At 45.3% G+C, this 13,772-nt stretch overlaps 1 protein-coding gene across 1 annotated transcript in view; it reads left to right on the top strand.

Annotated features, from left to right (window-relative positions):
- The first annotated feature begins 687 nt into the window (after positions 1-687).
- The window catches only part of fam91a1 (family with sequence similarity 91 member A1), a 55,996-nt gene continuing 42,911 nt past the window's right edge, over positions 688-13,772 (top strand). Inside the window, exons 1-4 of the mRNA XM_080193928.1 lie at positions 688-959; positions 8,855-8,939; positions 9,920-10,071; positions 13,162-13,219. Coding sequence (XP_080050054.1) covers positions 888-959; positions 8,855-8,939; positions 9,920-10,071; positions 13,162-13,219 — 367 coding nt within the window. The 5' untranslated portion in view covers positions 688-887. The remainder of the gene's footprint in view (positions 960-8,854; positions 8,940-9,919; positions 10,072-13,161; positions 13,220-13,772) is intronic.

The following is a 13,772-nucleotide window of genomic DNA, read 5'->3' as shown; positions in this document are numbered from 1 at the left end:
ATCACCTTACACATGTCCCAAAGAACCTTTGAAATGTTATCAATATGAAGGAGTGATGACAGCCAATTTACACACAGAAAGCACTCACAAATTGTCTTGTACAGTCCACATTCACTCCCTCAATTTGCACTGCCAAAGGAGCTGCCCCTTTAAAAGTGATGCGCTTACGCGGCTTGCGGAGAAACGCATGCGCAGAAAGCAAGCGACGTGATCAGCTGGCGGAGAGAGAAGCGCATGCGCACATCCTGTGGTCACGAGTGAACGGGTGTTGGAGCGCAAATCTCCATATCCAGCGGGAGGTTAGGGTACATGCGCAAATCCTGTCGCGACAGAATGTCGCGCATGCGCAGGCATTCCGGCAGCCGTCAGCGTAAATTAGGCTAACGTTAATGCGCATGCGTAAACGTGAAACCCTCCGTCAGGTGCGTTTAGGACGCATGCGCAAACGGTCTTGCCCCAGCTAGGGTACAGGCGCATGCGCAGACAGGCTGAGTGGTCGTTCTGAGAACAGCTAACGTTGACGCGAACCTTCCCCCATCTTGGTCAGGGTTGAGGGCGCATGCGCCAGTCTGCGCAGGCGCTGAGACGGTAGGGCGCATGTGCAGAGCCAGTTTGGTTTGAGACGCATGCGTCTGACGTTCGTGCTCCCCGTCGGACGCATGTGCAGCGTCAGGTACGAGTACGTATGAGCCTTAGGTGGCGGCGGCGCGCACGCAGAAGGGCACCGGTGAAGCCGGGGCCGTGGAGACCTGGCTCGGCTTGTGTTGTGAGGGTGAAGCCCGACAATTCCGTCCTTATTCCCCTCCTCACTCACTGCTCCTCAACATGGATTAGCAGCAGCCGATCATACGGACTGACGGGCCCGGACCTCGGGCCCAGCCCTCACCATGAACATCGACGTGGAGTTTCACATCCGCCAGAACTACCCGTGGGTCAAACTGCCTGGGAATGTCCGCCAGGTGAGCCCGAGGCCCCGGGGAGGGAAGTGCGACAATAAGCCTGCCACAGGACTCGCCACAATCTGCCGCTGCCAGCTTCAAATTTCTCCCGTGCCTGGTTATTTACAGTGTAGGACTGAGGGAGCGCCGCAGTGTCAGAGGGTCAGCGCTGAGGGAGCGCCGCAGTGTCAGAGGGGTAGAACTGAGGGAGCGCCGCAGTGTCAGAGGGTCAGCGCTGGGGGAGCGCCGCAGTGTCAGAGGGTCAGCGCTGAGGGAGCGCCGCAGTGTCAGAGGGTCAGCGCTGAGGGAGCGCCGCAGTGTCAGAGGGTCAGCGCTGAGGGAGCGCCGCAGTGTCAGAGGGTCAGCGCTGGGGGAGCGCCGCAGTGTCAGAGGGTCAGCGCTGGGGGAGCGCCGCAGTGTCAGAGGGTCAGCGCTGGGGGAGCGCCGCAGTGTCAGAGGGTCAGCGCTGGGGGAGCGCCGCAGTGTCAGAGGGTCAGCGCTGGGGGAGCGCCGCAGTGTCAGAGGGTCAGCGCTGGGGGAGCGCCGCAGTGTCAGAGGGTCAGCGCTGGGGGAGCGCCGCAGTGTCAGAGGGTCAGCGCTGGGGGAGCGCCGCAGTGTCAGAGGGTCAGCGCTGAGGGAGCGCCGCAGTGTCAGAGGGGTAGAACTGAGGGAGCGCCGCAGTGTCAGAGGGTCAGCGCTGGGGGAGCGCCGCAGTGTCAGAGGGTCAGCGCTGGGGGAGCGCCGCAGTGTCAGAGGGTCAGCGCTGAGGGAGCGCCGCAGTGTCAGAGGGTCAGCGCTGAGGGAGCGCCGCAGTGTCAGAGGGTCAGCGCTGGGGGAGCGCCGCAGTGTCAGAGGGTCAGCGCTGAGGGAGCGCCGCAGTGTCAGAGGGGTAGAACTGAGGGAGCGCCGCAGTGTCAGAGGGGTAGAACTGAGGGAGCGCCGCAGTGTCAGAGGGTCAGCGCTGGGGGAGCGCCGCAGTGTCAGAGGGTCAGCGCTGGGGGAGCGCCGCAGTGTCAGAGGGTCAGCGCTGGGGGAGCGCCGCAGTGTCAGAGGGTCAGCGCTGGGGGAGCGCCGCAGTGTCAGAGGGTCAGCGCTGGGGGAGCGCCGCAGTGTCAGAGGGTCAGCGCTGGGGGAGCGCCGCAGTGTCAGCGCGCCACTAGATCCTCGATTTCAAGCTCGGCAGCCTTTTGGTTTCTTCTTCGCATTCCAGCTGAAATTATGCCTCACCTGTGTTCGACACAATAAATGCTTACTATGCAGGTCTGCCCCACTCATGTACTTGGCTATCATCTGTTTGAGAGATGTGAACTGCACACACCAATTCCAAGCTGCCACTGAACCTTAACAAAACTGTGTGCCGTTTTGGTCGCCGCATTTGCGAAAGGATATATTGGTGTTGGAGAGAGTGCATAGAAAGTTCACCAGGCTGATACTGGATATGAGGGGGTTGGCCTATGAGGAGAGATTGAATAGACTGGGCCTGTACTCGTTAGCGTTTAGAAGGCTGAGGGGGTATCTTATAGAGACATATAAGATAATGAAGGGGCTAGATGGGGTAGAGGTAGAGAGATTCTTCCCACTTAGAAAAGATAGCAGAACTAAAGGGCACAGCCTCAAAATAAGAGGGGGGGGGGGGGGCAGTTTAGATCAGAGTTGAGGAGGAACTTCTTCACTCAAAGGGTGGTGAGTCTCTGGAATACTCTGCCCATTGAAGTGGTGGAGGCTACCTCGCTGAATATATTTAAGTCACGGGTAGGTAGGTTTCTGATAGACAAGGGAATTAAGGGTTATGAGAAGAAAGCGGGAATGTGGAACTGATCCACTTCAGATCAGTCATGATCTTATTGAATGGCGGGGCAGGCTTGAAGGGCTAGGTGGCCTACTCCTGCTCCTATTTCTTATGTTCTTATGGATGCTGCGGCATTCTAATATAGCCTCAAGTGGTTATAGTTCCCAAACCTTCTGTTCAAGTTTTGTTTCCTTCAGAATGGAGGGGGTCTGTTTCACTTTTCTATTTTGGTTAGGGTCATGCACAGTGTGTCCGTTATTTTAAAACTCTACCTCTTCTGATCTTTTTAGTGTAATAACCTCCCAATTTGTAAACGTTACATTTACCCCATTTCCTACATTTAACACTTAATTTTAAGAATTAATATTTGAATCTGAAACATGTGAGTCATGAACTCGATATTCATAGCAGGAGTCAGAACCTGTTTTACCTGAGCAATTGTTCTCCTGCAGCTTTACCCTACATCCCACTCGCAGTGCAGTATTCCTAAATCCAGCTCTCTTTGCCCCTGCAGCTCCATCCCCTGAAAGCTCATGCTGCTCCGTGTCAAATTTTGTTGCTTGAAGGTGTTGATATCAATATAATGTGCTGCTTTTTTGAGCAATAGTCATATGTGCAAGAGAAAAGAATTGGAACTTCTTTTCTAAAGAAAATTGTGATAATATCCATTAAATAAGAAATGAAGCAGAATTTTTTTAAAATTGCATCTTTGTTTTAATTATCAGTTAAGCTGTTTGTCTTGTTTTGCAATCTAAAGCACGTTCTGCTTTGTATGCCATACATCAGTTTTACTTGCACTTCGAAGTGCAAGATATACCTGAGTTTAATCTGTAGGTGAATGAATTTGATGGTGTAGAGGAATGTGAGAGTGTTGCATGCAGTAAACATGGTTGGGTTGCAATTATTGGAACATGGAAATCTGATGCAGCAATGAGAAAAACCTGCTAGATAAGACGGCAACTGAGCTACACAGAGAGCAATTGCTGGCATTTGGAGATGCTGCCTTCTGTTTGTTGCAAAGTTGAGGGGTGATATTGTAGAATAAATTTGCCTCCAGGGATGAGGCTTTTTGGCTGCAAGGGGAGGTTGGAGAACCTGGGGTTCTTCTCAGAACAAAATTTGATAGAGATGTGCAAGATTGTGACAGGTTTGGATAAGGTAGACAAATCAACGTTGTTCCCATTAGTTGACATGCAACATTGAAGGGACATCTATTTAAGATTTTAGGCAAGGAACAATAAGAAGTGTCACAACACCAGGTTAAAGACCAGCAGGTCATTTGGTAGCACCAGCTTTCGGAGTGCTGCCCCTTCATCGGGTGAGTGATGAAGGAGCAGTGTTCCGAAAGCTTGTGCTACTAAATAACCTGTTGGACTTTAACCTGGTGTTGTGAGACTCCTTACTGTGCCCACCACAGTCCAGTGCTGGCGTCTCCACATTTAGGCAAGAGATGCAGGAGGAAGAACACTTTTAATAGTGCGTGGTAATGACCTGGAACTTGCTGCCCATGAAGGTGGAAGAAGCAGAGACAATTGGTAATTTCATGATGAAATTGCTTTGACACTTGAGGGAAATAGATTTGCCGGGTTACAGTAAAAGAGTGGGGAATGGGACTGACTAGATTCCCGGACAAAACCAGCATGGACTCTATTGGCCAAATGGCCTCCAGTGCCATTATGACTGATTCCATGTTTTCAGTTGTGTATCTTTTTGCAGAATGATATTTTGCCACTAGTAACGAGGGTGCAATTGATATGCGCAAAATTTTACGCAGTATTTTGTCAGTTTTGCATTCGGATCCATCCACAGACATCCCTCTCTCCACTACCGAAGCACAGTGGCGGCAGTGTATACTACCTACAGTAAGATAGTACTGTAGCAACTCGCCAAGGCTCCTTAGACAGCACCTTCCAAATCTACAACCTCTACTTCCTAGAAGGACAAGGGGAGCAGATATCTGGGAATACCACCCTTCAAGACACAATCCATCCTGTTGTGGAAATATGTCATCATTCCTTCGCTGTTGCCGGGTCAAAATCATAGAACTTACTCCGTAACAGCACTGTGGGTGTACCTACACCACATGGATTCCAGCGTTTCAAGAAGGCAGCTCATCATCATCACCACCACCTCAAAGGCAGTTAGGGATGGAGAATAAATACTGGCCAAGCCAATGATATCCACATCCTTTGAATGAAGTGAGATTTAGGAGTTAGGTTGGTACAGTAGTTTAGTGGTTATGTTATTGGAATAGTAACCCAGAGGCCTGGACTAAGAGTGTTGGATACAATTGTAAAATTTGAAAAAAAAAGCAGATAGCCTAGCTATTTGCCATGACTGCTTAACATGGCTGATGAATGAATATCAGAAAATGCTGGAAATGTTCAGCTGGTCAGACAGCCTCTGTGGAAAGAGAAATAGAATCCCTATTTCAGATGAATGACTGCCTATTTCCGTTAGGCAAAGATATTGAGGGTTGGGCAGTTGGTGATCAGGCATTAGAGGGGAGTGCAAAAATGATTAATGAGAATGATTCCGAGTGTGAGGAACTCAGTTATGTGGATAGATTGGAGAAGTTGGGACTGTTCCCCTTTAGAAATGAGAAAATTGAGAGGAGATTTTATCAAGTTATTCAGAATCATGAGGGGGCTGGACAGAGTAAATGGGGAGAAACTATTCCCACTGGTGGAAGAATTGAGAATGAGATGGCACAGATGTAAGGTAATTGGCAAAAGAAGCAATGAAGACGTGAGAATCTTTTTCAAGCAGCGAGAGGTTAAGCTCTGGCATGCACTTCCTGAGTGTGGTGGAGGAAGGCTCAATCAAGGTATTCAAGAGGAAATTGATTGTTGTCTAAAAAGGAATAATGTGGAGGCATAGCACTCAATGTGTTGCTCATTCAATAGAACTGGCACAGACACGATGGGCTGAATGGCTTACCGTGCTGTTCAGTGATTGTCTGATTGAATATTGAAGGGGCTGAATGTCCCACGCTGTATATCCCTATCTCAGATATTCAGCAATACTCAAGTTCTGTATCTCCAATCGTGTATTGGTGCATGTCTGATATTGAAAATTTTGTGCATGGCATGCACTTCCTGTCTACAAAACGTACTTCCCATTTTCTCTTCTCTTGCTCACACTTTAGTGGTGAGATTTACAATGTAAAAAAAGATCTGTAGCATTTCTAATACATCTTTGGTATGTCAATCATATTGAAATGGTGTGATATCTGGAAGTCTCTGTACCTCTTGCTGTCCTGTTAGACATTCCTTAAAACCTTCCATCATGCTTTTGGACATCTGTCTTACTCTCTTACGTGGCTCAAGTGTGGAATTTTATTTGCTGATCTGCAGTTGGGCATGTTATCATGCTGAAGTTGCCGTTCTAAGTGTGTTTTAATGTTTAATGATACCGTGTGGATAAGGTAACTGAAATCTGACCAATTTCGAAAGGAATTTTCTCTATCCCCCTGGTGCTCCCTGTACCTTTCTTCCTGCTAATCAAATGAATAAGTGTCATCTTCACCCAATAAATGGGCCCCTGGCCTTCCATGTGCATTTGCTAATTGTACTTTGCCATTGATGCGTCTATTTTGGACAGCGGTTAGTGTTGGACTTTGGGTTGGCTGGCCCATTCTATTGACTGATTATGTGATGAAGTCACTCACCTTGACCGTTCCAGCTTGCTGATTGCACCCAATAAACTGCAAACTGAAAGCTGTGGCTGCTTGGCCCCTCTGTAATCTTCCTTTCCCAGAAATTGACTGAGCCCTTAGCCTGCATTAATTCTCCTTTGTTAACTTATTATTCTGTTGCCCTGACCATTACCAGTTAACTTCTTGTTTGCTTTACTGGCTAAGATCAAGTATAGTATTGATATGCTGTATTTGTTTGAAGTCATTAGGTTACATTTTAGCTTCATTTGAAGCAATTTTTAAAAGCGGCATCTCGGCCTTTTGGTAAGATGCAACTGAGATCAAGCCTTGGAGGAGGAGCTATACCTACTCCAATCAGCTTGGATCATGTAAATCAAGCCCAAGATAGGAGGTGAGAGCCCTGTCTTGTCAGCTTGGATCGGGAATGTCTCAACTTGTTGAGACCCTGAATTGGACTTGATTTGATTTAATTGGAATAAAAATACTAATTTGTTGTTGTTCCATTACTCTGTTGGCTTGATGTGCTTGTCTCTCATTTATTAATTCAATGTTTGGTGTGCCCACAATATTATTATCTGGTTTTGTACTTGCTGTTCCAATGGTTTATTGAGACATTGCCATGCTCTCTGCTCTGTGGATCTGTTGGCTCACTGTAACCTGCTGCTGTATTAATTTAACTACTTTTTCTCTGATCTGCTCGGTACTTAATTAACTGATTCATTCCAATTACATTTATACATCTCAGTGGTCCATCTCTTTGTTTAATTTATTGATTTATTGCCGTGGTTAGTGTATTATGAATTTATTGATCTGCTGATGCCAGATCTACCAGATTGCAGCTTTGGCATTTTCTGCTGCCTACTTTTATTTTGTTCCTCAGGCTCTGTTGCTCTTTGTCACCAGTGTTTGGTACGCAGCATGTTAACCGAGTACCTGCCCATCCATCTTGCACTGCGGTTTCATCTATTACTGTCATGATATTGATTGAGGGCTAAATATTGGACAAGATACTGAGGCCAACATCCCAACTCTTCTAGAAGTAGCGCACCAGACTCTCTTTTTTAAGTCTGCGTGAGAGGGCAGATAGAGCCTGTATTTGCTGTCGCAGCTGAAAGGTGACATCTATGACAATGCAGCATTTCCTCTCTCTACTGCTGGGCTTTCAAGTCTGAATTTTTATGCTTAGGAGTCCCCCGGAGTGGGACTTGAGCCCACAACTTTTTGACTCTAAGGGCAAATTAATCCAGAACACTGCTTGCTTTTAGTAAAAAAGACAATTTGGGTGTTAGCAGTTTCGATAGCAAATAAAACTTATGCAAATGATTAGATCAAAGGGTCTGTGATGAATGTAGGAGTATGGTGCTGAGATAGAGGATCAGCCATGATCATGCTGAATGATGGAGCAGGCTTGCAGGGCCAAATGGCCTACTCTTATTTCTATGAAGTATTACTAAAGCTTTTGACCTTAACCACAATTTTGCATACAAGAATGAAATTGTATTTACGTGCAGTAATCAAATGGTGGCACAATGGTTGGCATTGTTGCCTCACAGTGCCAGGGACCTGGGTTCAATTCCCAGCTTGGGTCACTGTCTGTGTGGAGTTTGCATGTTCTCCCTGTGTCTGTGTGGGTTTCCTCTAGGTGCTCTAGTTTCCTCCCACGATCCAAAGATGTGCGGATTAGGTGGGTTGCCATGCTAAATTGCCCCTTGGAGTCGGGGGAATAGCGGGGTAAATATATGGGGTTAGGGCCTGGGTGGGATTGTAGTCAGTGCAGACTCAATGGGTGAATGGCCTCATTCTGTACTGCAGGGATTCCATGATTCTATGAAATCGTGATCAAAATTTTAACTGTGGGGAAAGCGCTTGCTTCAAATGTTTTGAAATTTCAAAATGGAGCCATGGTTTTAATACATGTTTTTGGCGTTGGGTTCTTTCAGTGCTCAAGCTGACTTGAGTCAGAATGTGGCTGGAAGAAGGCCCCACTAATGAGTGAAGTCACATAGAATATTATAAAAAGCTGTCACTTGTGGATCACCCTCTTGCCTCTGAGGGTGTGGGTTTGAGCTCCCCTCCCAGGACCTGAGCATGAAATCTTGGCAACAATCTCTGTGCAGCCCTAAGGGATAGCTGCCCTGTCTTAGGTGCTGTCTTTCAGACAATCTATTAAACCACAATGCTAGCTGCCCTTTCAGGTGAATGCAAAAGATCTTGTGGTACTATTTTGCCAAAAAGCAGGAGGAATTATCCCTGGTGTCCTGGCCAGTATTTATTCCTCAGTCAACATCACTAAAAAACAAATTATCTTCTCATTATCTCATTTATGTTGACTCAAGAAAGCACTCTTTTAATTGTGGTCTATTTTTGTAACTGTCCATAGGAAGTTGCTTCACTTGAGTCAACGTTCTTATTGTGAATCTTTGACATTTAATAAGGAAGGTGAAAACTGCTTTCTGATGTCTTTTACAGAGTCTGGGAAACTCGCAGCGCGAGTATGAAAAGCAAGTTCTGCTTTACAGCATCCGCAATCAGCTGCGGTACAGAAGTAACTTGGGTCAGTGGAATTATAATTTTTTTTTCAGTGAAGCCTGATGTACAATATTTTCAATTGTATTTACTTCATTCATCATGCCCCATCAGGTCATGTGAGGCTAAGTGCTAACTCCTACCCAGTGCCCCCAGTGTGTTGAAAGTATGCGATTGTATTAATGAAAGACAAATTTCCCCAACCAGCCATTGGATTGAACATTCACTCCCTCTGTCACTGGCACACCATGGCTGCAGTTTGTACCATCTGTATGATGCCTCCATCAACAGCCACTCTGAAGAATAAGAGCAGTAGCAGCAGGGCAGCCCCATCACCTGCAGGTCCTCCAACAAGCCACACCATTCTGACTTGGAACAATATCATCGTTCTTTAACCACACTGAGTGTACCTTCACCACAAGAGCTGCAGCAGTTCAAGAAAGTGGCTCATCACTACCTTCTCAAGGGCAATTAGAAATGAGTAATACATATGGCCTGACCAGCAATGCCCATTATCAGAGAATGAATACAAAATGATCCATGATCCCTTGTTTCCATACCTACCCATATATGCCAGAAATTAAACTGGAATCTTATCATTTTATATCTGGGGTTTCTTTTATGAAACCTAAATTGGCTTGTTTCAAACTGTGCCATGTTATCCAGTTTGAAAGGTGATCATGATCATTCCAGCCCATGCTCCTGTGCATCGTTGATTTTAACAGCTCCACCGTTGGTGACTGTACTTTTAGTTGCTTGGCTCCTAAGCACTGGGATTTTCTTAAACCCACGCCTCTCTACCACCTCCTTTAAGATGTTCCTTAAAACCAAACTCTTTGACTAAGATTTTGGCTATTTGTCTTAAGAGGTGGTGTCAGATTCTGGCTGCTAATTCCCCTTGTGAAATGCCTTTGCTACATTAAGGGTGCAATATAAATGCTAGTTATTGTTGTTGGAATTCTACCTCATTACTGACTGTTTTCTCTTTGCATTACCCCCTCCCCCCAGTGAGATACATCAAGAAAGATGAACGCAAGTACTATGAAGAGCTGTTTAAATATAGCAGAGAGCATCTCATGCTGTATCCATATCATTTATCTGACATTATGGTGAAAGGACTACGGGTTACACCTTTTTCCTATTATATAGGAATTATGGAGGTGAGTTTCAGCATTCAGGGACTTTACATTGTCAAATAAGTTTTTTTTTAAATTGTGCATCTCTTGTGGACAACTTTGAACCCATATAGTGCAGCAGGAGGCCAATTGATTCTGCACTGACCTTCCAAAAGAACATCCCACCCAGGCCCTCACCCCTGCCCAATCTCCTTATTCCTAAACATTCAGCATGACCAATTCACCCAACCTATACATTTTTGGACTGTGGGAGGAAACTGGAGCACCCATGGGAAACCCACGCACATACGGGGAGAACGTGCAAACTCCCCACAGATAACCACCCAAGGCCGGAATTGAACCCAGGTCCCTGGGTGCTGTGAGGCAGCAGTCCTCACCACTGTGTGCCATCCTGAACTTGCTGATGTAAACCTGTATCCATTGGGAATTTGATGACAGCTACCGAAGGTATTTCAGCTGTAGTCAGTATTGTTTCCGTTCATTGGAATCTAGATTACTTACAGCAACATGTCAAATTCCATTTGCTTATTAGATGTTCCTGCTACCAAATCAAACTTGCCCATTGAGGATAACTAGTTCAAATGCGTTTGGAATTCACTCCTCTACGGAGAATCCAGTGTTGGTGAATGAAAGCTTCTGGTTCACCCTTGGATTATTAAATGGGAAGTATCCCTGTACCATCACTTCATCTTCCCTTAACTCAAAAAAAGGTAGTAGTTGATTGGAACCCTGTCCTCGAACTGTAAACATTTGCTGCTTTCACCAACAGTGCACAGTGGCTATAGTGTCTACCCCCTACAGAATACTTCCTTCAATAACACTTTCCAAATCTGTGACTTGAACCACCATGAAAACCCAGGCCGACAAGCACATGGGCACACCACCAATGCCTCCTCTGAGGCACATACCATCCTGATTTGGAAATATGTTTCACCATTCCTTCACTGTCGCTGGGCCCAAGTTCCAGAACTCCTGTTCTAGCAGTGCTCATCGACACGCTGCAGCAATTAAAGGAGGTGGCTCACCGTAATCTTCTTGCAGTAATTCCATGAATGAACTTAACAATAGAATTAGCCAGTTTGCAGGGATCTTTCGATTTGTTGGATGCTGCTTCATGCAATATGTAGCATTAATTAAAATTTGTTAAATAAAACTGAAAGCAAACGGTAAAATGAGCATTTGTTGATGGGTGAACCTTGATTATTGTGATATGAAATTTATTAACTTCAGAGGAATGTTATTGATGGTGAACTGCATTGTGATGTCTGGTGGCTGTGAAATGCACTATATAAATACAAGATTTTTTCTTTAATTGTGAATGTTTTTATGAATCCATTGATTGAAGTTGTTTCTGTTGTGGTCAGAAATTCTGTACTATTAGTTTCATTTATTAGAGTCTGGACTTTAAACAGTGCTACACCAAATGGGATGAATTTGATGGCCCAACCAAAGAGCTAACAGAGGGTGGCACAGTGATTGACAATGGTGCCTCAGAGCATCAGGGACCTGGGTTCAACTACAGCCTTGGGTGTCTGTGTAGAGTTTATATGTTCTCCCTGTTTCTGCTTGGGTTTCCTCTGGGTGCTCCAGTTTCCTCCCACAGTCCAAAGGTGTACAGATGAGGTGGATTGGCCAAGCTAAATTGTCCCTTGGTGTCCAAGTTGTAGGTTAGATGGATTAGCCATGATAAATGTGTGGGATTATGGGGATGGGGCGGAGGAAAGGGTCTGGGTAAGAGAGTCAGCGCCGACTTGATGGGCGGAATGGCCTCCTTCTGCACTGTAGGGATTCAATGATTCTATATAGAGGCAACATGGCGTAAACAACCTGAAAGTACCATATCACTCTGTAATTCTAATCATGGAGCTGGATGGCTATTAATTTTGTTAATGCAGTACAAGATTTTTTGCCATATGGGGAAGAAAATTGTGATGGAGAATTGCCATTTCTAAATAAGAGCAGTATTTGTTGAGGTTTGCAAACAGACTCCTTGCTGCTTTTTTGCCTACCATTAATGTGTGACTTAAGAAATCAAAATAACCTTTCACATTTGCCATCTTTAACAAGTCAACTGAAATGAAGTCTTAAGTCAATCAGGAATGCTTTCCTTTAGGTTACCTGTATTTATCTAAGTTAAAGTCCTGCAGATTTATTCAGAATCACGAGCTTTTGGAGCACTGCTTCTTCATCAAGCGAATGGAGAGGCTTTCCATTCTTCTGATGAAGGAGCAGCGCTCCAAAAGCTCACGATTCCAAATAAACCTGTTGGACTTTAACCTGGTGTTATGAGACTTCTTACTGTGCCCACCCCAGTCCAACGCTGGCATCTCCATCATATCTTTCTCTAGACCTTTGCACATTGTGCTACTGCATTGATATCATAGCACCATGAAGCTTCTAATGATTAAAAATTACCGTGTTACATCTAACTTGAATGTTTTCAGGGCTATGGTATTGGATTAATTGGTAGCTCTGATAAAGGGCTGGCACAGGTGCCGTGGGCTAAATGACCAACCTATGTTGTACAATCCTATGATTCCACATAGTTTTTATGGCACAGAAATGCGCCATATAGACCGACAGCCCGTGCCGAGTGTCCGTGCGCCACATGAGCCTCCCTTTACCCTTCTTTGCTTCACTCCACAGCATCATCTAAATTCCATGTTCATTTCCCCCATTAGTTTATGTTTCTCCAAGTGCATGATGCCTTTGTCTCATCATATACAAAGTTGCATGCAAAGGAACTCTGGAACTAACACGTTTCACTCATCCTCAGTTCTGCTTGTCGGGGAGATTGACAATAGGAGTCAAAAGCTAGAGCTGCTGAAAGAACAGTCAAGAATTTTAACTGTTGTGTGACACCAGCTGGAGCACATTCAAACCCTTACTGCTGCTTTTAAAATTGATGAATGCAAACTGAGAAGTTGCCAGATGTGTCAGTGCCTGTTGGAGAGCTGCCTAATTGCAACCTGTGGATGGATTGAAGGCCTATGTAGGGATGGCATTACAAGTTCAACAACAGCAACATCTCTGCAATTTTGGACTCTGGTGGAGCTATCATTTATTTTGTATAACCAAATTAAACAAAAAATATCTTTTGTTTCCTTTTTCTAGGATATTATGAACAGTGAAAAAAGTTACGATTCGTTACCTAACTTCACAGCTGCTGATTGTGAGTCTTCTGTACAGTTTTGCTGTCTGAATAAAATTGATCTTTTATGTGAATGCTCTTCAGCCCTATCTCTGAAGAACACTCCCTGCCTACTGAACTTCCAAGTACCTCTATTTGCAGACCACCTTTATGTAGTAAAACACGCCAGAGTGCTATTATCAAACAAAATTTGACCCCCTACCGCCTAAGGAGAACATGGAGCAGCTGATTAAAGGATTGGTCATAGATGTAGGATGGGATTGGAGACAATAAACTCAAAAACAATTTCTCCAAGCTGATTGAAGATCTGGAAATGAGGTTTCTGACCTACTGTGGATACTGCAGTTGTCAGGGACTTTGGAACAGGTTTCTCACACACCAGTGAGGTCAGGAATCAGATCATGTGTCCACCCAGGGCAATGCCATTTTGTGTCTATAGACCTGTTTTCTTCTTTTGAGAGAGAATGTCTCAAAAAAATGATTTGAAATCAGTTAAAGTGAAATGATTTGAGTTTCCAGAACTAACTTTTTGCCTTCTGAACAAAGCATTATTTCAAAGAATTGGAAGGAATGG

The sequence above is a fragment of the Carcharhinus amblyrhynchos genome, chromosome 8 (genome assembly GCF_965287045.1).
Source record: "Carcharhinus amblyrhynchos chromosome 8, sCarAmb.v2.hapA, whole genome shotgun sequence".
Taxonomy (NCBI): domain Eukaryota; kingdom Metazoa; phylum Chordata; class Chondrichthyes; order Carcharhiniformes; family Carcharhinidae; genus Carcharhinus; species Carcharhinus amblyrhynchos.
Note: the sequence above shows the minus strand (reverse complement) of the source record. Positions and strands in the feature narration are given on the sequence as shown.